Below are 23,913 nucleotides of genomic sequence, written 5' to 3'. Positions count from 1 at the left end.
AAAGTTTGAGAGACAAGAAACTTTCTGATGGTGAAACCATAAGAGGCTGGCTGACAGACAAAGTGGTTGATGAACCACAGCAGTATTATGGGATGGCCATTAGAAATAATACTGAGGATTTGTTGGAAATGAAGCAGGCAGTGTGGCAGTTCATACAGCCATAAACATCGAACTCCAGCAGCAGTCATGGATATCATAAAACCTATTTACAGAGACCTGGCAAATCCTGAGTTACCGAAGAACTGTGTGCATGGTCAGACTCAAAATCCCAATGAGTTGTTCAATAATCTTATTTGTACTCGCGAACCAAAAGATGTTTTTGTTGGAATGAAGACATTAAAGTGGTCGTCATGGGGGGGGGGGGGGAGGGTGTCAGTGCTGTTGTTGTTGCTTTTAATAATGGCAACATTGGTGGAGTGAAAGTGGTACAGCATATGGGAATTAATCCTGGAGCAAACCACATTAGAGAACTTGATTGGCTGGACAAGGGTTGCGGTGATAAAGCAGTGTATGCAGCACAGTTGGCCACTAAGGAGTCCAGAAAGGAAGAAGAAGAAACTTGGAAAAAGATAAAGAGGATGATATACAGTATGGTGCAGGGTGCTTCTGAGTGACTAAAATTAAAAAATTAAACATATATTAAGTGAGTTACAGTCTTTTAAACTTTAGAAGCCAGTCCTGAAAATTTGCATTTTCTATTGCATGTTTCCCTAAATCCCAGAAACCGCTTTGAGTAGAGTATTCACATTTTCAGGGAGTAATAAAATACATATCCTTAGTCTACAGAACTAAAAAAAGAACATAATTTTACGTATAATTAAAATTATTTAGGATAACGTCTAAAAAAAGTACACAAAATTTTAACTGTGTAATTAAGAAATTGTATTTCCGAAAGTGGCTGAAATGAAATTATTTAAGTTCATTAGACTCAGAACATACAGTTTAATGTCCTGTAAAAGTTTCATGTCAATGGCTACAGTGGTTCCTGGAATACAGGGAATTAAAGTCACTAATTTTAACATTGTCTGGACATGGCGTTCAAACTCCCCTTAATATAGCTTTCTTCATTTTGGTTCATGAGAACTCATCTTGAAATGTAAATTATGCTGTAAACACACTAATGGAAACATTTATTTAGCACAAACAAAGAGGATGTTTTTGAGATTTTCCACAGTATATTTTTTCATAGTGTAGTAAAGTCAAGAATCATTGTGTTGCATTTACACAAGCTTCAGCTTCCTAGATGAATATTTTTTAAGTTTGTTTCGTGGCCATTTGGGAGCAGTGAGCAACTTTCATTTCTTGTACGCTTTGTATATTGTAAATGTAGAAGCAGTAAACAAAGAATAATAAAATACCTGACCCTGTGAGATCCAGATTACCGTGACCCTGCTGGGAAAGCAGTGTACTAAACAGGTGCCATGTCTAGTGATAAGTCCTAATTTTGAAGTTATTTACATGTGGTGCAAAACTATAAACTATGAGGGGGCCAATTAGTGTCCTGTGTAAAATATTTAACAATATTTCTCTACGTAATATGAATTGTTTGCTGCTGTGGAAGCTAAGTGATTAGTTTCTTGAATAGAATTTTCTCTAGGCCATTGCCAGTAGCTCCTCCAATCCTCAATATATTAAAATTCAAAAATTCCAAAATTTTTATACGGTCACTTTAGGCCAAACAATACTGCTCAGTTCAGAAGAATTAGGAGCCGTAACTGTCACAATAAATTTGTCAAGTAGTATTGTATTCGAAAGGGATCAGTACTTTCGATTTGTAATATGCACATAAAAAAAAGAATCAATTATGTTATTGCAGCTTATTTTTTGAAAGGACTTTGGCAAATATACTGATTGAGCAACCTCTATGTGTGTCAACGTGTTTCCCAGATTTCTGCGGCACCTGAAAACTGATTTTTCTAAATGAGGCCCTTGCTTTTAAAATATATATGTTTAAATATCTATAGTTAATAAGCTAGGAAAGGAAAATGACTGAAGAAGAGCTACATCAGATTTGAATTTACAGAATTTGAAAGACTGAAATTATCATAATTTACTCTTAAATATTGGTGAACTTGCTAATAGCTTTTGTTGGAGGTATGATGCATTACTGAGTGTTGATGTGTGTGGTTTGTGATCTAAAATAATTAGAGAAAAAAATCCAGTTGAGTTATAAGATCTTCCTGTCCCATTTATGATTATTGATGTCTATAGAAAATTCTTTATTACTTTTCCAGACTCTGCGTGCTCACCATCTGAGAAGAAAGAATGTCTGAAGAATGGTATGTCTGATGGCAACATGCCAAGCGAAAATTGTTTAAAATGCTTTTGATATTAGTATCGTGTTTTGTCAGATAATAGGAGGACATTAAATTGAGATCCATTCTATTGTTTAATCTTGAAAAAGTCAACCATTAATTATGTCACCAGCTATGTGGAGAATAATAGTAGTATTAGTGATAGGTGTCTGTATTAGATTTAAGCTAGCACGTGATGTCTTGATGTTGGAGTCTCAAGTAGTTAAGAAAGTTATCTTTTTTCTTTGTGTTAATGCCATTTTAGTGCACACATACCCATGCGACAAGGGTAGTCAGTTTTGACACAAAAAAAAAAGTAGTCCCGAGGTCTCAGCATTTGTTTTCTCGGTACTTGTTAGACGACCCTGGGGTACCTGAGCTGGGGACTGGTAAGTGCCACCAGTCCTCTGTCACCTTAGCTGTAAGCATGCTTAAATGACCACTGTATGGTGCAGTGATGGAACTTTGTGTGCTACAGCGAATTGGGGGAGGGAGCTTCGATTGATTGCCAGGATCGTGAGGATGGTAAAAAATCTGTATAAAAACCTGTCAGTCTCAAGGTGTGCTGCAGTAACGCCAATGAAATGTTTGGGTGTTGAGGTGGGACAGTCGTTGGTAGGGGGACCTGTTGCAACTTGTGGTGTGTCATAACATTTCTGTGGGAAAGGCCATGGCACATTGTTAAGCTTTTCAAAGTATGGTGGATAGCCATGTGAATGAAATACAAAAGACTATATGTAGCTTAGATAGATGTAAAAATATTACGCCGATGAGAGGTCTCTCTTTGTACAGTGTGAAGTGAATGCGGCGTGTAGGTGTGGAGCCTGAGCAGTGGTAGAGTGCACTATTTTATGGTGCCACCAGTTGCAGATGCTTTGGAGGGGCTGCCATAGAATAAGCAAGCAGACTTCTCTAAGAATGACAATACTAGTGAAGACACAAAAAGAGACTGGTTGATTAAAAGTTATTGTTATATTGTCAGTAATGTTCCAGTGTCACTGCTTAAAACATTTATCGATAATTAAGACAGTTGTTTCGGAAGATTTCCATTTTCAATTACCTGCATATACAGAGTTTGAGAATTACAATGTGCTATAGTTCCATATGAATATTAGACTTAACTTTTTATAAGTGAAGACTTGGTGCTGTTTTAAACTGTGTGACATATTTTGATATGGCATTGTAGATATTCCCTGAAATGTTTTTAACAGTCAACACCATAGATGTTTTATATTTACATCGTAAGCAACTATGGTCCGAGGTGATTATATCTTTAGGTATCTCAAGTATGTGTGTCCTATCTTTGGTTCTCAATTTATATCAGTGTTGTTCTGACATTTAAATAATGTCTGGTGTGGCTGTTCTCGTTACATTTCATGTGAAATTCAAGAAATTGCAGTGTCATGTTGATTTTATGCTGTTAGGTTTCATACAGCAGAGTGTGATATTTTAGTGTAAAATCGTGAAATATTTAGTGTACTTTAGGACAACTGACACCACGGTGCTTTATATTTACATAAGAACAGACATTTGTCAGAGGTAAATATGTCTTTAGGCATCTCTGGCATGTGTATCCACTCTTTCGCTGTCGACTTTTGTCGATTAAGTCAGTGAAATTGTCTAAATAATTTTTGTGTTTGAAATTGGTGTGTTCATTGAGAATTTCCTTCTGATATTTTTTTGTGATCTTCCAAAATATTCATTTCTGATCCTTTTGGTGTTTTATGTAATAATTGTAGAGTGACACCTTTATTCTGGCTTTCGAGGGGAATACCATCCCAGGGGAAGTCAACATTGTGTGTTACTGATGTGATGTGAACTCGTACGTCCTGCCACCCCTGAGATGCTTTCAGTGCTTGTGTTTCAGGCATATGTCTTCCCTTTGTATGGCAGACCCTCTGTGTGGTGACTGTAGCCACACACTCTCTGAGGGAAAACCCTGTGTTCTGCGACCTGTGTGCATCAACTGTCACGATCGCCACTCTCCGCTCTTGCCAGATTGCCCAGTTTACAAGGAAAAAAAAGATCAAACAGCACAAGTCCCTGGATTGTCTGTTTTATGCTGAGGCTTGCCAGAAATATTACCACCCAGTGTCGATTTCTTCTACTTTTGCCTCTGTTGCATCCTTTCCCTCTTATACCTCTTCCTTACCCCACCCTCCTCCCCCTCCCCTCTAGGTGCTGTCGCTCACCCTCCCCAGCCAAAGAAATGCCCCCTTCTTCGATGCCTCCCTACCTTGACCCCCTGGAGGTGTCATCTCCCCCTTCGCCATCCGAGTCTGATATTTATGGATGTCACCCAATCCTCATTGGTGATGACTGACCTGGTGACATGGCCTCCCCTCGGCTTCTTTATGTCTAACCTGGACTCTCACTACACGATAACCCTGTGGAATTGAAACAGATATTACTGTCATCTACCAGAAATACAACTTGTTTCCTCATATTCTGCATTCTGTCTTCCTCTTCAAGAATCGCACTTTCGTGGTGACCATTCCCAAATGTTTCGTAGTTGTCGGGCATTCTGTCGGAACTGTGACATCCCGGGATATCATATGGAGTGGTCCACACTTTGGTTTGCACCGATGTCATTATTGACTGAACCTCCATTCATACCACTGTGTATTCAATAGCGGTACAAGTGTGAAAGGTTCCAGCAATCACCCATTGCAATATCTACCTCCCTCCAGGTAGGTCAGTTCTTTATGTTGACCTGCCTACCTTAATACAGCAACTCTCATCCCTGTACCACTTGCTGGGGAACTTCAGTGCACACCACCCATCTGTGGGGGAGTACCACTTCCACAGGTGGGGGTGTTCTAACTGACCAACTTATGACAGACTTCGATTTGTGTCTGCTCAGTGATGATTCCCCTACCCACTCAGTGCCACCTTTTCTGCTATCAATCTCATGATCTCCTCCCCTGCTTTTGTGTCTTCCCTGGTTACCCATGATGATCTTTGTGACAGTGACCATTTCCTGATGATGCTATCGTTCACCTGCCACCACCAGGCAGACAGTCCCCCACATTAGGCTTTCCACAGAGCCAGTTGGCCTTTATATATGTCTGCTGTGCACTTTGACACCTTTCAAGTTGCATTGATGTGATCGTGCAAGACGTCTCTACCACTATTCTTCATGCTGCTGGCACTGCTATCACACTATCCACAGGTCCTCCTCATCGGCCAGTAAGGTGGACCACGGATGTAGCAGTTGCTGTCCTGGACCGCCGACAGGCTCTGCAATGATTTAGACGACACCCTTCACAGACTAATCGCTTTTAAGTGTCTCCGTGCCAAAGCACGCTACCTTATTAAGCAGAATAAAAAGGAAAGGTGGGAGCACTATGTTTCTTCCCTGGGAATGTGTGCCTCATCATCACAGGCTTGACCGAGCTCCATAGCTTTCTTGGCCACCAGTGACAATAAACTGTCCAGAATCTTATTGTACAGGATACCTTGTGTACTGATCCACAGGTCCTCGCAGAACACCTTGCGACACACTTTTCGACAGTATCGGCATTCTCTTCCTATCCTGCTACCTTTCTCTCGCAGAAAAGATGAGTTCAAGAAACCCCCCGACAGTTTCAACTTCCACCAAACTGAATCCTATAATGAACCCTCCAATGAATGGGAATTCTTGCAGACTTTTAACTCTTCACATGACACAGCCCCAGGCTCTAATGCCGTCCACAACTAGATGATCCAACACTTGGGTGTCACCCAGGGGCAAATGTCTACCCAGGGTCTTCAACCACATTTGGCTCACGGGTGACTTTCCCTCGCAATGGCGAGACAGCCTGGGAAGAACCCAACGTCTCTCGGCAGGTACAGCCCGATTAACATGACCGATGAACTCTGTAAACTGCTCGATAGAATGGTTAGCATCAGTTTATATTGGGAACTCAAATCTTGGGGTCTTTTTCTCCGTATCAGTGTGGCTTCTGGGAAGAATGATCTCCATCTGACCATTTACTCAGGTTGGAAACAGCACTCAGAGCGGCCTGTACTAAGCTCTGGCACCTCATTGCAGTTTTCCTTGACCTACATAATGCATACAACATGGCTTGACGCTGTCACATTTTAACCCTCCACGATTGGGGCTTTCACAGCTCCTTTATCTGTGATTTTTTATCCCACCAACTCTTCCAGGTTAGAGTTGGCACTTCACTCAGCTCCCCTGTGATCCAGGAGAACAGTATCCCACAGGGTTCCTCATCACCATCAATAAACCTCTGTGGGACTCTGGTTACCCGGGATTATATGTCAGTGATTTTTGCATTTGGTGCAGCTCCCACTCAGTAGCATCTGCCGAATGCCAGCTCTAAGGCACCATCCTATGCTCTGTATGGGCCCTCTCCCATTGTTTCCAGCTACCTCCCTCCAAAACGTTTGTTATGCATCTTTGCCGTTGATCCATAGTACACCCTCATCCAGAACTTTTTTAGGTGACCAGCACCTAGATGTTGTAGCACAGTCCCGTTTCTTGGGCCTTTACCTGCATGCGGAATGTTAATGCTCTCCACCTCATGGCCCACACATCTTGGGGTGCAGACCATGCTACTCTTCTCTATCTGTACCGTGTTCTGGTTTGTCCAGACTACACTATGGTTGTGATGTTTATGGCTTGGTGGCTCCTTCCACTCGGAAACTACTCAATCCTGTTCATCATTATGGGGTGCGTCTGGCTAGCAGTGCCTTTTGCACTAGTCCCGTCAACAGACTACTCGCAGAACAGGGATTCCCCCCTACAAATACGACGAAGCCATCTTCTAGTTTCTTACACAGTCACCATTTGACAGTTCTGTGACCATCCTGCATACCCTCCTGATACCTGCCCTTGGACGGGATTTCTGGTTGAAATGTGTCTCACTTCCCTGTGTTGGAATCTCCAACTCCACTCACTTGAAAGTGGCCTGTGTATTTCCTCCGCCCCTCCCCCTTGGATGGTGCCTCGACCACAAATTAGAATTGATCTATTCCAGGGTCCTAAGGTCTCTGTTGCCCCTTTGATATTCCGGCATCTTATGTGATCCGTCCATGAAGAGGTGCAGGGTCCATCTTCTACACTGATGGTTCTAAAATGTCAAGTGGGATATGATAGATATGGGGGATACACTTTTAAATCTCCTATTGCTGTGAAACGTCATTTACTGACTGGATCATGTAGTGTGTTCACAGCAGAGCTGCTATGGATCGATGCTACTCTAGTCACCCTTTGATCTCTGATACTGATGACCTGCTCTCTGCCCTTGGGTGTGCCACTTGCTTCGTTGTATTCCTTTGGGTCCCAAGTCTTGTGGGCATCCCAGGGAATGAACTGGCTGACTGTTTGGCTAGAGAGGCAGATACTAACCCCCCATCCCCTGTCATTATTCCAGGTGCAGATACGTGAATGCACATCAAATCTCTCTCTCTCTCTGCCCAGAAGTGGAATGACATCTGGTGTGCTACTGCTCTCAGTAATATACCCTACACTGTCAAGGAGACTACTGCAGTCTGGCATTCTTCCTTCCACTCATCTTGGAAGGAGTCCACAGTCTTATGCCATTAATGCATCGGTCATACAAGGTCACCCATTGTTTTCTCTTGCATAAAGAGCCACCCCGACAGTGTGGCTGTGGAGCCAAACTGACAGTATCCCATATATTGCTGGAATGTCCCCTTCTTTTGGCACTTCTTACCAAGTGCAGCCTTCCAAATTCCTTGTCTTTAATATTAGCAGACAGTTCAGGGGTCGTTGAAGCAGTCCTCAGATTCACACGTGAAAGTGGTTTTTATTTTCAGTTATAAGGCTTTGCTTTATTCCTGGAGCAGGGGCCACAAAAGAAGTTACCGAGCACAGCAAGAAGTCAAGTTGGAACTGAGTAGCAGGTCCAGCTCACAATTATATTATAGGCGACCATAGAACCAGTGTTAACATATTGTGTATTCAGCGAGCTAAACAGAAGGCAGCGTTACACCTGGTGTCAAGTAGTGTGAAGCACCAGCACCAGGGAGCATGATAAACACCGCAACCTCAGTTGTATAAGGCATCCCTATGCATATGGCATATGGGGTAGATTAAAACTGAAGAAACTGCAGAAAGGTAATACAGTAGAAGAAGAATGGGTAGCTCTGAGGGATGAAGTAGTGAAGGCAGCAGACGATCAAGTAGGTAAAAAGACAAGGGCTGGTAGAAATCCTTGGGTAACAGAAGAAATATTTAATTTAATTAATGAAAGGAGAAAATATAAAAATGCAGTAAATGAAGCAGGCAAAAAGGAATACAAACGTCTCAAAAATGAGATTGACAGGAAATGCAAAACTGCTAAGCAGGAATGGCTAGAGGACAAATGTAAGGATGTAGAGGCTTATCTCACTAGGGGTAAGATAGATACTGCCTACAGGAAAATTAAAGAGACCTTTGGAGAAAAGAGAACCACTTGTATGAGTATCAAGAGCTCAGATGGAAACCCAGTTCTAAGCAAAGAAGGGAAAGCAGAAAGGTGGAAGGAGTATATAGAGGGTCTATACAAGGGTGATGTACTTGACGACAATATAATGGAAATGGAAGAGGATGTAGATCAAGATGAAATGGGAGATAAGATACTGTGTGAAGAGTTTGACAGAGCACTGAAAGACCTAAGTCGAAACAAGGCGCCGGGAGTAGACAACATTCCATTAGAACTACTGACGGCCTTGGGAGAGCCAGTCCTGACAAAACTCTACCATCTGGTGAGCAAGATGTATGAGATCACAAATTTAGCATTGGAGGACAGTGTGGAGGGTAAAAATCGTATAGGGAGACCAAGAGATGAATACATTAAGCAGATTCAGAAGGATGTAGGTTGCAGTAAGTACTGGGAGATGAAAAAGCTTGCACAGGATAGAGTAGCATGGAGAGCTGCATCAACTACATCAAATGTGTTTTGATGTTCAGGGATCTGATGGGCATTACAAAAGAAGTGAAAGATTAGTGGGCTCAAGAAGGGATTGTCAACGTGTAAAATACCTACAGAGGGTGGATGGGGATCTGATAAATTCAGACTCCTTTATCCTCACGTTTAATAGCACAAAACTTCCAAAGTATGTCAAGGCAGGTTTCTTTTTGCTTAAGATTGTGATGCTATCTCCCCAACCCAGTGTGCTGTTTTAAATGCCAGTGCTTTGGGTACACCACTGAAGGATGTGAAGGAGAAGCTATCTATGTCATATGTAGTAAGGCCACCCACAAAGGAATTGGCTGATAATCTCCCTCAAAGTGTGTAGATTGCTCTGGGGTTCACCCTATTTGAAGTAGGGACTGCATTGTATATCTTGAGGGACAGAAGATACAAGAGATTAAAACTATTAAGCACATCCGTTTGGCAAGAACAAAAAGGTGTATAAAGCCATGCTGCCCCCGTGCTTGCTTCCTCATTTGCTTCAGCTCTGGGAGAGCCAGTTCAGAAAATCGGGGCTGCTAAACAAATGGAGGTTGCCAGTATCAGCCATATTACCTGCATTTGTCAATACATTTTTTCTGCTGCAGTTATCTCAAAGACCATAAATCCTGCTAAAAGAGAGATGGCTATCATTGCCAACATTGTGGAGCTCCCTGTCCCTCCAAAGGCTGTCTGGTCCACCATCCAACACTGCTGCTACCATTGCTAAAGTTGTGGCTTTGAACCCTCCCCAGGCCAAAAAATTAAAAGCAAAGCATCAGCCGGTGACTGAGATGGGCGGTAAAGAGTCAGACGATGTCAACACCATCGTATCTGGTGTCTCTTATGATTCTTCTGTAGAGCCGATGGGCCTTGATGTCAACCTGGGGCAACCATCTCGCCCCAAGACTGAACCTCCTCCAAATGCAGGCTCTCCTCTGTGGTGGAAAGATAGGGTGAAAGTCCAATCATTGTGATAAATGGTTCCCATACTACAGTGGAACATTGATGTGTTCAGAACACGTGTGAAGCAACTGATACCCCTAGCACAGGAATGCCCCCACCTTCGTAGTTTGCAGGAAATGCATTTTAAAGCACCTGATGCTCCTGTATTGTGGGGCTGTGCCCTCCATCGCAAGGATGACCTGACTGGCGAAAGGGCCAAGGGAGGGGTCGCTGGTTGTTGATAACGCACATTATCCCTCTGATGTCCCCGTGGCTACTGAGCTGCAAACAGTTGCAGTTGAAGTTCATGTGTGTTAGAGGATCACTGTTCACTGTATTTACCTCCACAAAATGTGATAGACTCTGAGGCTCTAACAGATCTTATAGAACAACTCTCCTGACCATTTCCCCAACTTGGAGACTTCCAATGCCCATTATGTATTGTGGAGCTCCATATCTCCTTGCCCTCGGGGTCAGCTTTGGAAAGCCTCATGATGTCTCACAAGCTGTGCATCACTCACTTCTGTGCTGCTACAGGGTCGTTTTCAATCATCAACCTCTCTTTCTGCTCTCCAGACCTTGAGCGACTTCCTTCAGCAGGAAGTCATTGATGACCTTTATTCCAGTGACCACTTTTCACTCCTCATTCACCTACTGGATGGAGCTCTCCCCGAAAGACCACAGCCACGTTGGATGATTAGCAGAGCTAGCTGGACACTGTTCAGCCAACTGGCTGTGTTTGAATGCCACTGCAGTGTCCTGAAGTGGGTGGACTACGTCACACGAGTGATCCACCCCGACTGGCAAGGGCCAGGCTCGACTCGTCATCAAGGAGAGCAACAACAGGTCGTGGAAACTGTTCCTGGATTATATCAACTGTTCCACTTGTTCCACAAAAGTGTGGGAAGCCTTCATGAGGACTTCTGGTAAACACAGTTATTTACTATTGGCAGCTGTGCTGAAACAATGGTGTCTCCCAAAAAAAAAAAAAAAAAAAAAAAACAACCTGAGACATTGCCCACATGATGGCAGAGCATTTTGCAAAGACTACTGCCAATGTCAGCCAGGATCTGGTATTCTGCCCCTGCTGCGAGACCATAGAGAGGGACAAGTTGGATTTCAGATCAAAGTCTGAGTCTTACAGCTGCCCTTTCGCAATTTGGGAGCTGGATTATGCACTGTCTGAGGCTCATGATACTGTACCTAGTTATGATCAAATCTGGTAAGGAATGCACCAGTGTTTGCTAGCAGTGTCAGAGGAAATCATCCTTGAATGTTTTGATGTGGCAGAGAGGGCCATTTTCCCAAATTGGGAGAGAGGCAATTTTGATACCTCTCCTCAAAACAGGTAAGGACCAGACATGCTCTATCTAGTAGTTACCCTGGAACAAGTGGTGGGTCATATAGTCTGGATTTTAGAGACCAGACAACTCCTTAGCTGCTCTTAGTGTAGATTCAGAAGATTTTGATCCATATCAACAACCTGATCCTGCTAGATGCAGCTATCCAGCAGGCTTTCCCACATAAACATAGATTCCCAGCTGGGTTGGAGATTTTCACCTCTCAGGGACTGGGTGTTGTGTTATCCTAATCATCATCATCATCATCATCATCATCATGTCATTCTCATTGACATGCAAGTAGCTGAAGTGGCGTCAACTCAATAGACTTCCATCAGGCGAACGGTCTACCTGACAGGAGGCCCTGTCCACACGACATTTCAGTGCTTCGGTACGTTCTTTGACATCAGTAAGAATATGACACTCCCTGGAGAAACAGTATTCATAGGCAGCTACAGCAGTGGGGCTTTTGTGGTCACTTCCCCTTCTTCATCCAGTCTTTCCTATCTCAGCACTTTTTTATTTGATAACATACTGTCAGATTGTTTTGAGCAGGAGAAAGGGGTTCCTCTGGGCAGTTCTTTAAGTGTTCCCTTTATTGCCATAGCCATAAACAGTATCACGTCTAAGCTAAGGAGTCCTGTAAAAGGCTCCTCATTTGTGGATGATTTTGCAGTTTTCTGTTCCTCCTCTAGTGTTACAACAATGACTCATCATTTGCAATTACAGTGAAAAGGTTGGAGGAGTAACCTGCAAAGACTTGTTTTACATTTTCTGCAGAGAATATGTGTGTGTGTGTGTGTGTGTGTGTGTGTGTGTGTGTTTTCATTGAAATTGTCCTCATCATATTTTTAATTCATCCGTATTGTGTATCTGGGATACCATTCTCCGTTTTAGACTATGAGGTTTCTGGGCCTCATTATTTTACTCCCAAACTGTTGTGGTTACCCCATCTCAATGTCCTGAAGCCAAGGCCCAGTCACAGGTCCCGGTGTGCGAACAGGTCACGTCTGCTCCAGTTTTATAGGGTCATCGTACGATAACTTCTGGACTGTGGGTGCACAATGTATGGGTCAGTAAGGGCTTCTTAAGTGAAGACAAGTGACACTACACCACGAAGAAATCGGGCTGGTCACGAGCACTTAAAAGATCAGCCACATACCCAGTGTTTGTGCCGAGGCCGGTGAGCTGTCACTTACCGTTTAGCAGCACCTTCTCGTAGTGTGTGAGGTTTGTAAGTTCCTCGCTACATCCAGTTTGCCAGGATACCATATTGTTGCTTATCTAGCTACGGAACACCTCTCCATCACTCGTCGATGGGCAACGGGGGCCATTCAGGAGCTGTGCGAAGTGTGTGCTGGAGGCTCAGTGTGGGACATGTGCAGGCTTCAACTGTCTGCCAGCCTGGTTACTGCAGAGGATCAGCGTGATTTTAGTTTTAGTGCAGTGCACAAGAGATTGCACCCCTGCTTATACTTTTAACGCATTTTTTTCCTGAGATTTTAAGTGAGCACCACAGGTACATAACTGTGTTTACAGATTTCTCTAAACAGGGGGATTCCACTGGTTACTCTGTTGTTTTCCCTAATCGTGTCAAGATCCATCTGCTTTAAGAGTTTACTGTATTAGATGCGGAATTGTGTGCAATCTTGTGGGTACTGTAGCAGATGAAATGAGTTATAAATGCTGAATTCTTAGTCTATTCTGATTCCCTGAGTGCCCTTCATTCTCTACAAAGCTTGTACTAGCAGCTAAAGTAGTCCAGAATATTCGTGACTCCCATCTTCGATTACAGAGGCTGGTGAAGGAGGACTGTTTCTGCTGAGTCCCGGGGCATACGGGAATTGCACGGAATAAAAGGGCGGGTGTAGCAGCTAAGGAGTTCGTGACCCTCTCCGTGCTATTGCCTCACTGTTGAGGCACAGAGCCGTGTGTCAATTGGAAGAAGAGTGGCTCGAAGTGACCTATTGTAAGCTGAGCCTAATAAAGTCCACAATGCAACCGTGGTGTTCCTCTTTTCAGCCGCACAGGTGGGATGAGGCTCTCCTCGTCTCTGTATAGGCCACAGCCCTATGACTCGGGGCTTCTTGCTCTGGTGAGAAGACCCTCCAGTATGTGGTGCTTGTGGTCTATCGATCACTGTGCGTCACATGTTATTGGACTGCATTGTATTTTCAGACCAGGGGGTCAGCGGCAGATTTGCCCTGTGTTTTAAGTGACGTTTGAACGAATGTAGTAAGATTTCAGGTTTTGTGGTATATCCAACCTTTTTCCTACAATTTTAGGGAGACGTTTTTAACATGTTAACAGAGTGACAGGCTCGCCCAAGTTTCTTGTAAGTGGTCAGCCCATCACATATCCTTGTGCCGTTATTTTAGCTCCTCTGTCATTTTACTTATGTTTTAATCTCAGGTATAATACCTTTCACACTTTCTCTGTTGTCTTAAGGTGTCTGAGATAGAGTGTACACACACACACACACACACACACACACACACGACCCAAGTGTATACGGGAGAGTTCCTGAAGAGTGTTGTAAGTAGGAGGTGGGTACTGGCACACTGAAGATGTGAGAGGGACCCAGATATTGGTACACAATCGTACTCTAGTCTGGAAGTTTCGTAACAGTACACGCTGCAGTGGACTGATAAACTTGGTCCATAAAGTGCTCATGAGTTCTCAGGCAGCAGTATCACAGATTTCTGAAAATTTGGATGGAATGCTTCAGTTTTCACTGTATCTCTGGTTCTTGTTTGTAACATTTTAAACAGGTAATGAGGAAATATTTATATATAAAATTTCTCTCTCTCTCTCTCTCTCTCTCTCTCTCTCTCTCTCTGTGTGTGTGTGTGTGTGTGTGTGTGTGTGTGTGTGTGTGTGTTCATCATTTTTCTTCTCCTAAAGTGATTGGTGGTGATTTTTCTTTTCCTAAAAGGATTGCTGGGGTCATGTTGATGATTCTTGGCTGCAGTTGAACCTGGTAGGTCCAGAATTTTCGTAAATTTTCCAACAATTTTTTTTTTGGTATATGTATTGTGGAGTTTGCACTTTAAAAACCATATAATCTGAACATTTTAGCTTCCTATAGACTTACGCATCAGTACATGGGTTGTAACTAGGCATTGCTTTGACATTTTGATTTTGGATTTTCGGATTCTGTTGTAATGTGTGTATTGTAATTGTGTGCACACTAAGTGAATTATTTACTGATTAATTTGACAATGATATAACAAAGAAAGCGTGACTGAAATATTTTACGAAAATGTGAAAGGTGCTTTGTTCGAATTGTGATTTATACACACATTCATTTGGCAGCATTCCATGTAACCCCCTGAATAAAATATTATATTGAGTATGATATGAAGATGATATCTGTTCTTTCAGTCATGTTTGAAAGAACAGAGACCATTGGTGATCTTGCAGCTCTCTAAGAATGAAATCCAGACCATTAGTTGCTTACAGGCATTGATAAATATCAACGGGGGCAGCTGAAAATGTGTGCCCCAACCGGGACTCGAACCTGGGATTTTCTGCTTACATGGCAGGCACTCCATCCGACTGAGCCATCGAGGACACAGAGGATAGCGCGACTGCAGGGACTTATCTCTGACACACTCCCCACTGGGGTATGCACACTTCCAACTTCCTGTTAACACACTACATTTGTAGTGCGCCTGCCCACTATACTCATTACTCACAGCAGTCAATCTACCGAGTCCTGTAAGAGTTTGAGCAATGAGAGTGCATCTGCACTGAAGAAGATCATTGTCTGGTAAGCTTTATTTATATGAAGACGGTATCTGTCCCCATTGATATTTATCAGTGCCTGTAAGCAGCTAATGGTCTGGATTTCATTGTAATTTTATTTTATTGAGTGTTCATTTGTGCGATGTTGTTGATGGTGCAATGTTTGTGAAGAGTTAAACAGTTTGTGGATTGAGCACAATGTGGAGGTATATTCTATAAATTAAAATAAAATAAATATTCATTCTTAATATTTATGTTTTATGCATTTCTCATTCATATTTTGTTTGTTTGTTGTTGTTGTTGTTGTTGTGGTCTTCAGTCCTGAGACTGGTTTGATGCAGCTCTCCATGCTAATCTATCCTGCGCAAGCTCCTTCATCTCCCAGTACCTACTGCAACCTACATCCTTCTGAATCTGCCTAGTGTATTCATCTCTTGTGGTCTCCCTCTATGATTTTTACCCTCCACGCTGCCATCCAATGCTAAATTTGTGATCCCTTGATGCCTCAGGACATGTCCTACCAACCGATCCCTTCTTCTAGTCAAGTTGTGCCACAAACTTCTCTTCTCCCCAATCCTATTCAATACCTCCTCATTAGTTATGTGATCTACCCACCTAATCTTCAACATTCTTCTGTAGCACCACATTTCGAAAGCTTATGTTTATGAAGCTTTTGTTTATGTACAGGAATAATCTATGATGAGCATGAACAGATCTTGGTTGAAATACGCAGAGTAGTCAGGCTGCAAGGAACACAGACCAACATGCAGCACACAAAGCAGACACTTGAGACAATTTGAAATGGACAAAGAATTCCCATATTGTCATGCCTTAAGATTAAAATCAGAGGCACCCGCTGTCTGTTGTGTGTCAGGCAAAGTCGAACTACCAGCGCTGAATTCACCACTGAAACCGTAGAGAGCTTATGGATGGTGTTACCCCGGCTTCAAAATTGTTTTTGTGCAAAATTCGCAAATTCAATTCGTGCTTCCGAATGACATCTTTTTGCAGAGCCGACATTGTTCAGAGCAACGACAGTCAAAATTTTGAATCAGCATTCAAATGCAGCCGTTTAGTTCAAGGACATAAAATTTACTATTCGTTTGACCTTTGCACTGACCATAAATAAGGCGCAAGACCAAATGTTGGCCGTATGTGGATTGAATCTGGCATATCCGAGGAGATAAATTAATTTCCAACATTTATTATTACTTAGGTTAGATTTCATAGATCTAAAACATTCACTAGTTAGATTTAAGAGATCAACCTTTCTTAATTTTGTTGTTCAGTATCTAACTACATTAATGTATTTGAAGCATTTCGATTATATTGAATAAAAGATTTTAGTTGAAGACATATATTTTGCTTGCGATGTCTGTGGCAGGATAATGTCTTCCTACCAGGTCCTCTAGTATAATTATAAAATTAAAGTTTGTGAAAATTGCAGCCCTGCGAAATGACAAGAATGAATTCTGTCTCTGAGAAAGTGCACTACGTCTGTAGCAGTTGCTAAATTGTAGAGATATTGATGCCAGTCACCATCGCCAGTACTCTTGAAACAAACTCTTGCGTGTGTGATAGTGTAATACGGGAATGCAAATCTGCTTTTTTACAGCCCAGACGGAGAGTATGTACAGATGGCAATTAAAAAACTGCAAAGGAGTGCTATGTGCTGCTGGGATGGACTGATGCTGATGCAAAAGAGCCAGTAATGGGCACATGTTGCACCTCAGTTTCAGCAGGGCTACAGAGGGAAGCAGGTGTTGATTGCATAGACCCCTAGTGTTTCATTAAAACAAACATAAGAAATAAAAACAGTGATGACAGCTGGTTCTAGCAACGAGTTGTTCTCATAACTTGCAACAGAGCGTCTCTTGTAATACAGAATGTGTTCATACTTTTAAACATCTGTTGAAGACACATTTAAAGGCTTTGATTGGTATACTGAAAGTCATTAATCATCCAAGAAATGACTCCCTCATCAGTACTACACTGGCTCTTATAGTAATAAAAGTGGTCCATTGGTTACCACACCTGATTCACATTCAGGAGGAATATGGTTGAAAGGCCCGTCCTGCCATCCAGATTTAGGTGTTCCATGATTTTCCTGGATTGCCCAGGCAAATACCGGGTTGGTCCCTTTGAAAGGGCACAGCCAATTTCCTTCCCCATTTTTTCATAAACCGAGCTTATGATTCATCTCTAGTGACATCACTGTCGATGGGACATAAATTTCTAATCTTCCTTCCTTCTCCTTTTAATGTATTTGAGGAGGAGTAAGTAGCTTGGATAGTGCACAATGAAAATTTGGCTGCACTCGACACTTAATTTCAGTCAAGTTGCTATCAAATGACACAACAAATGCTGGTGCAGATGATGTGTGTAAGAATTTTTTTTTTATTTTTTTGTGCCCAATTTTATTTTTAATGGCTAAAACACACCCAGAAAGGTAATTTAACATATTGGGTTTAGAAGGAATAGACTCTAGACCAATAAATATAGAAAAACATGTTTCATGGATAAAATTTGTTTCATCAAAATGGAAAGTTTTGCTACAACATAAATTAAGACGTCTTTAACGCCACAGACATCCATGTGTAATAAAGCTGGTTTCTGTAATACCATTGTTAGAAAATATGTTGTACAAAATGTACTGTTGAAGTAGGTACCTAATTAAAACATCTAAATGTTCATTATTATTCTAATTAATTCTTTAGCTTCTTTTGGTTTGTTTTAAACTGTTATACTAAACTGTAAATTTATTATTATTGTTTTACCTTTTCAGTTCGCCATTTCATGTATGTGTACTTTCTTAATTGAAAATAATAAGTAACCCATTATTATGATGCAAAGTCGTTACAATAATAATCAGTAAAGAAATGCTTGCAATATAACAATTTTTTGCAGCAATCAACACAAAATGAACGAATTTTCTCCTGCACTGGGAAAGACAACATCTGTTAAATATAATTTGACTTGTTCAGACATTAGCTTATGCCATCACAGGGACATTTGGAGCTTTGTAGAGAGATTCTCGAATTCTCAGTACATTCTCTCCATTAGTTTCTTTTAAAACTGTGTAAAGGGAGGTAAGCAATGTGCCAGCTGCAAATACTGATGGCTGAATTGTTCAAGTAAAGGTTTCTTTGTGGTGCATCTCCGTAGGCTTTTGAAGGTAAGATCTCACAAATAGTAAAACAGTGTATACCTACCATCAGCGAACGCCGGTCTGTTAGGACTATGCGTTAGAATAAGTACTGCTCGCCACTCCATCCTCCAAAAACAGTTATTCCGACAAGTTTTTCATGACACGATGACGATGATTTCAGGAGTTTTTTGTATATTGATAGCTGTTTCTCAAGACTATTATTTGAAGAGTGTAAAGGATTGTAACACGTTGTAACATACCCAGTTACCACCCCCAAGGGTGGCCCTGTCTGGCACTACTTATTGCTAGCCGCAACCCAAAGATGCTGCAGTTTGCGGCCTGTAATCTACTACGGTTCGTCAACTAGTAGCTCACGGAGTACAAGGCCGTACAGTTAGTTGGCGACACCGCAGACCGTGTTCTGAGTCTGCTGGTGGTGGCGTGTGCTGCTGGTGCTGCCTTCTGTTATATAAGCTGGCGCCAACAGCTCTGCAGCATACTCGTCTGCCACTGGGTGCTACTATGGAACTGTAATTCGCCGCACAATTTGTGGGCGCCTCTACACGCTTCAGGCCCTCTATCTTACAGAACACTCTTTGGATTACTAGGTATCGCACGGATTTCTGTATGTGGCCGTCAACACGGACTTTCTTCGGATTCTGTTTCGGACTGCCTGTACTTGTCAATAGTCATTGAACCTGTGGTGTCGAACAAACTTGTTACCGAATTGACGTGAGACTTTTTATTGTGTGTAAAAGTACATCTGTTTAAAAATAGGGAAGACGTGAACACTAACCCAGTTAATATTTGCCGAATACTGAATGATCATTTCAGTAGTGTGGAATTCCTTGAGATTTCTGTCAGTTCACAGGAAGTGTAATTGAAAGACACCATTTTAGCATTGATTTGTGATGGCATGGATGGGCATTTGACCTTTGACCATTACGGAACCAGATAATGGTCTGTGATTTCATGGATCGGAACACCGTGATACAGCAGTGATTGGTGGTGATTGTGTGTCTGATAATAAAACATGTGAGGCGGAGTCTTTAATCCCAGGAAGTGCCCGTTCTTCAGAAAGCAAATTAAATATCGAATACAAAAAAGCTGCCGTTGAATTTTTAGAAAACAGAAAAAATGGGAAAATGTCACTTTCATCGCAAAGTTACAACAGCTGCATGCGGACTGACCCAAAGAAGTGTAAAATGCAAGAAAACGTAAAATACTGGAAAGTGTGGGAAACACAGCAAACGAAAATAAATTACTATCAGCCTGTTTATATTGTTCAAAAATGAAATTGAAACAGTTTAAAATTTGCCACTTTAAAAACTCTGAAATACTTGTTTTTGTTTTTTCTAAGAGTTAGCTCTACATGTCTCGTCACAGTGTAAAAAGCATCAGTCACAGAGGCAGTGGTTGAGAGCTGACACAAACTCACGCGCAGGTTTCCCTATTCCTTCCGATCCTGTCTGATGATGTAAATGAAACACGGAAGCAAAAGTCTTTCATGAAACCACATAAAAAGATATTCCTGTTCTAATGTCAGAAATACACTGGTGTCCAAAATTAAAGTAACTAATGGAAAATTTTTGAGGTTGCATTCATTTTGCCTGAAAACAGTATAAACAGGTTATAGTAAAGTAGAAACACTGTAAAGAATGCAGGCCCGACAGCGACGGGGCTTGCTGCGAATGATATCGTCAATCTCATGTTGAGGCAATAACGCCCTTTCTTCATGCAGAGCTGCTCGCGGTCATGAGGAGTGGTTGATGCAACACATCTCCATAATGATCCCAGACATGCTGTATGGGATTCAAATCGGGAAAGCGAGCAGGCCATGTCATGCGTGCAATTTTTTCTCTTTCCAAGAAAACATTAACCACCCGTGCTCTATGAGATCGACCATTATTGTCCTTCAGTACGAAGTCTGGGCCCACAGCACCTCGCAACAACCACACATGATGTCTCAAGATATCTTCACGATACCTGACAGCAGTTAAACCTTACCGATTCACTCATACAATTTCATGAACAGCTGTTCGAATGATCAACATAATTCCTGCTCACAACATTAGGGGTCCTCCACGATATCGGTCTCTTTCCACAATGTTTGTGTCTCGAAATCGTGATTCACGTCCCTTCAGACGCATATCCGTCGAGACCCCCCCACCTCCAGACCACTTTGAGACTCATCTGTGATAGTATTGGCCCACTGTTCGAGCGTCCAGGTGACATGTTGACGACTCCAATCTAGACGTTCCCTTCTGTGAAGAGGGGTCAGAGGTACACATACAAGAAGTCACCGACAATGAAGGCCACTGTGCCTCGATACAACACGCCCAGCGGATGCTGCGACGTCAGATGCCAGTTGCCGTGCTGTTTGTACTAAGGCTCTTCCGTTGTGCTCTTACAGTTTCGGTCTTTGTCAACTGTCCCCACATCCGAAAAACAACAGAACGATTGACTTTAATCCATTGGGCTACATCAGTGTGCGATTGCCCTGCTTCCGTTCTCCCTATGGCTCTCCACTGCAGAATGTCTGGCAGGCGTCTTCTCTGTGCCATACTGCATCATCTGCGACTGTGAACATAGCGATTGTGCATGTGAAACTACCGGACAAATATTACCCTGTTTGATGGGTGCCCTGACGTTATCGCTGGCATGATTTTCCGTTGACCGGAATGCCATCGTCCGTTCGGAACGCGATTGTACGGACATCTGTTGACGGTTTGTATGATTTATATTGATACTTAGACACGGACGGGGAAATAGAAGTTTGTTGCGACACTAGTGTCTTATTGATAATAATTACAAAATTACGGCAAATAAAACTTGACGAAGAGTTCACTTGGCGCAGGGAAGTCCTGTGTGGTAAAGAGGATGGAAATTATCGTCATGTTATGGAGCATCTTGAGTAGGAATGTTTACGTCTGACATCAGGTCGTACCAACCTAAGACTGTGCGCCTAATGTTGATTAGCGTTATTTCATGCGGGATTAATGGCGATGCGTTAAAGTCCTTTATACACAAATCCGTCTTCAAAAACGAGGTTTCTGTGTGTAAATGACTGTGAATTATAGCTGCAGTAACACAACACATTGAGCAGAAGGAAGATTGCTATTAGTCACAATCACAGGGTGTTTAGTGGATGTCCCATTGGTCCCTCTTTTTTAAGTACCTTTATCAATTTGATCTAATCTGTTCCTTTTCTATCTCCTGTTTTGCATTCTCTAGCTTTCCTGCTTGCAGAAGTGTCCTCACATTCCATGTTCCAATCCGTATCATTCCTCCCTTCACTGTCCCTTTCTTCCTTTCAAATATGTCTACTCTCAATGTGTTCCCCTCCCGGAGATCCGAATGAGGGGAAGTTTTAACTCCGGAATCTTTCACATGGAGAGACACACCATGTACTGCTTGGGAATGTAATGTGGTAGTTTCCCGTTACTTTCCACATTGGCAGTAGGATGCCCAGCCTAGTCAGCCGCTCACCACGACTCAGACGCTGTCTGTAGCCGCCCCTCTGGGGTTCAGTCGCTACTTGTACTCTTTTTTTTTTTTTTTTTTTTTTTTTTTTTTTTTTTTTTTTTTTTTTTTTTTTTACCCAAAGAGAAAAGCTGCCTCTTCCGCCAGCTCCGCCGTACCGAAGCCCATCTTCTCCGCCTTCGCTGCCGTTGAGGTCTTCACCGTATCCCTGGCAAGGGGCCCTCAGGAGATACTAGAGATACTATCACCCGGGCCAGGTGAACCAAGGTTTTTTTTAATGAGGTGTTACTCCTCCCGCTCCTCCTTTTTCAACCGTGCTTGGGACCGGCTATGGCAGATTAGATGCCCTCGGTTTGTGTGAAACGAGATGGGGAGAGAATGGGGAGATAGAAAGTGGAGATTATAAACTCTTTTACTCAGGGGAAATCAAGAGTGGTGAAAATGGAGTAAGAATATTGATAGGGCAAAAGTTGAAAAATAAGGTAATGAAGGTACAATATATTGATGGAAGACTGATGATGATACAACTGAAGGGTAGTTCAAAAGATTTGGTATTAATACAGGCATACATGCCAACCAGCCAGCACAGAGATGAGGAAGTGGAAGAATATTATAAGAAAATACAAGAACTCATCGAGAAAGAAAATAGAAATGCCTGCATTATCATCATGGGGGACTGGAATGCAGTGGTGGGTGAAGGAAGAGATGAAGATACAGTAGGAAAATTTGGATTAGGAATAAGAAATGAGAGATGTGAAAGACTAATTAGTTTCTGTAAAGAAAATTCATTAGCAGTGGGTAACACATTATTTGAACAACACAAAAGGAGACGTTACACATGGATATCAAATTTGAATAGGGAAAGATATCAGCTGGACTACATCCTGATACAAAAAAGGTTTAGGAACTTTTTGAAGAATGCTAAAGCTTATCCAGGAGTGGATATAAATTCAGACCACAACCTAGTGATGGGAGAAATACAAATGAAGTTGACAAAAGTCTGGAGAGGTAAAGCAAAGGAAAGAATAAACATAGAAAGACTCAAAGAGGTAGGAAAGGCATCCTTTCTTTCAGGAGTGCTAGTTCTGCAAGGTTCGCAGGAGAGCTTCTGTAAAGTTTGGAAGGTAGGAGACGAGATATTTGCAGAAGTAAAGCTGTGAGGACCGGGCGTGAGTCGTGCTTCGGTAGCTCAGTTGGTAGAGCACTTGCCCGTGAAAGGCAAAGGTCCCGAGTTCGAGTCTGTCGGGCACACAGTTTTAATCTGCCAGGAAATTTCATATCAGCACACACTCCGCTGCAGAGTGAAAATCTCATTCAAGAGAAAAATGGATGAAACAGAAATGCGACGAAATAGAGAAAATGGAGAGAGAGGATAAGTATGAAATGATGTATAGACTGGCTAGTGAGATAGTTTTTGAACGTAAAAGAAAGAGGAATAACATGGAAATAGAAAGAGCAGATGGTACTCTAGCAGAAGAACCACAGGAGGTTTTGAACAGATGGCAAGAATATATTGAATGTCTGTATAAGGGGGATGACATGCAAAGTGAAATTAAGGTTTTGAAGAGGAGCAATATGTGCCGGAAGATGGAAAGGGATTTACCATCTTGGAAGCAGAAGTAGAAAAGACGCTGAAGGAGATGAAGAATAGGAAGGCATGTGGAATACATGATTTGCCAGCAGAACTGTTGAAGAGTCTGGGAAACAAGGCAAGAAAAGAAATAGTCTACCTCTGTAACGAGATATATGAGAAAGGGGAATGGCCTGAGGACTTCGCTGCAACAGTTATGATACCTATAGAGAAAAAGAGAAATACTAAAAAATGTGAAGAGCACCGGACCATCAGTCTTAATTTCTCATGCAGCAAAAAGTCTTGCTGAGAGTTTTGAACAGAAGGCTATATGGCAAGCTAGATAGAGGGATTGCAGAGGAGCAGTTCGGATTTAGAAGAGGAAAAGGAACAAGAGATGCTATTTGCCTGCTAAGAACTATAGGGGGAAAGATATGTGGAAAAGGATAGAGAAATCTTTGCTGTTTTTATAGATTTAGAA

General features: G+C 42.2%; 1 protein-coding gene across 1 annotated transcript in view; it reads left to right on the top strand.

Annotated features, from left to right (window-relative positions):
- The window catches only part of LOC126195031 (DNA mismatch repair protein Msh6), a 321,830-nt gene that overhangs the window by 23,794 nt on the left and 274,123 nt on the right, over positions 1 to 23,913 (top strand). Inside the window, exon 2 of the mRNA XM_049933475.1 lies at positions 2,235 to 2,279. Within this exon, the coding sequence (XP_049789432.1) occupies positions 2,235 to 2,279 (45 nt within the window). The remainder of the gene's footprint in view (positions 1 to 2,234; positions 2,280 to 23,913) is intronic.

Source organism: Schistocerca nitens, chromosome 7, assembly GCF_023898315.1.
Source record: "Schistocerca nitens isolate TAMUIC-IGC-003100 chromosome 7, iqSchNite1.1, whole genome shotgun sequence".
In the NCBI taxonomy this organism is placed as follows: domain Eukaryota; kingdom Metazoa; phylum Arthropoda; class Insecta; order Orthoptera; family Acrididae; genus Schistocerca; species Schistocerca nitens.
Note: the sequence above shows the minus strand (reverse complement) of the source record. Positions and strands in the feature narration are given on the sequence as shown.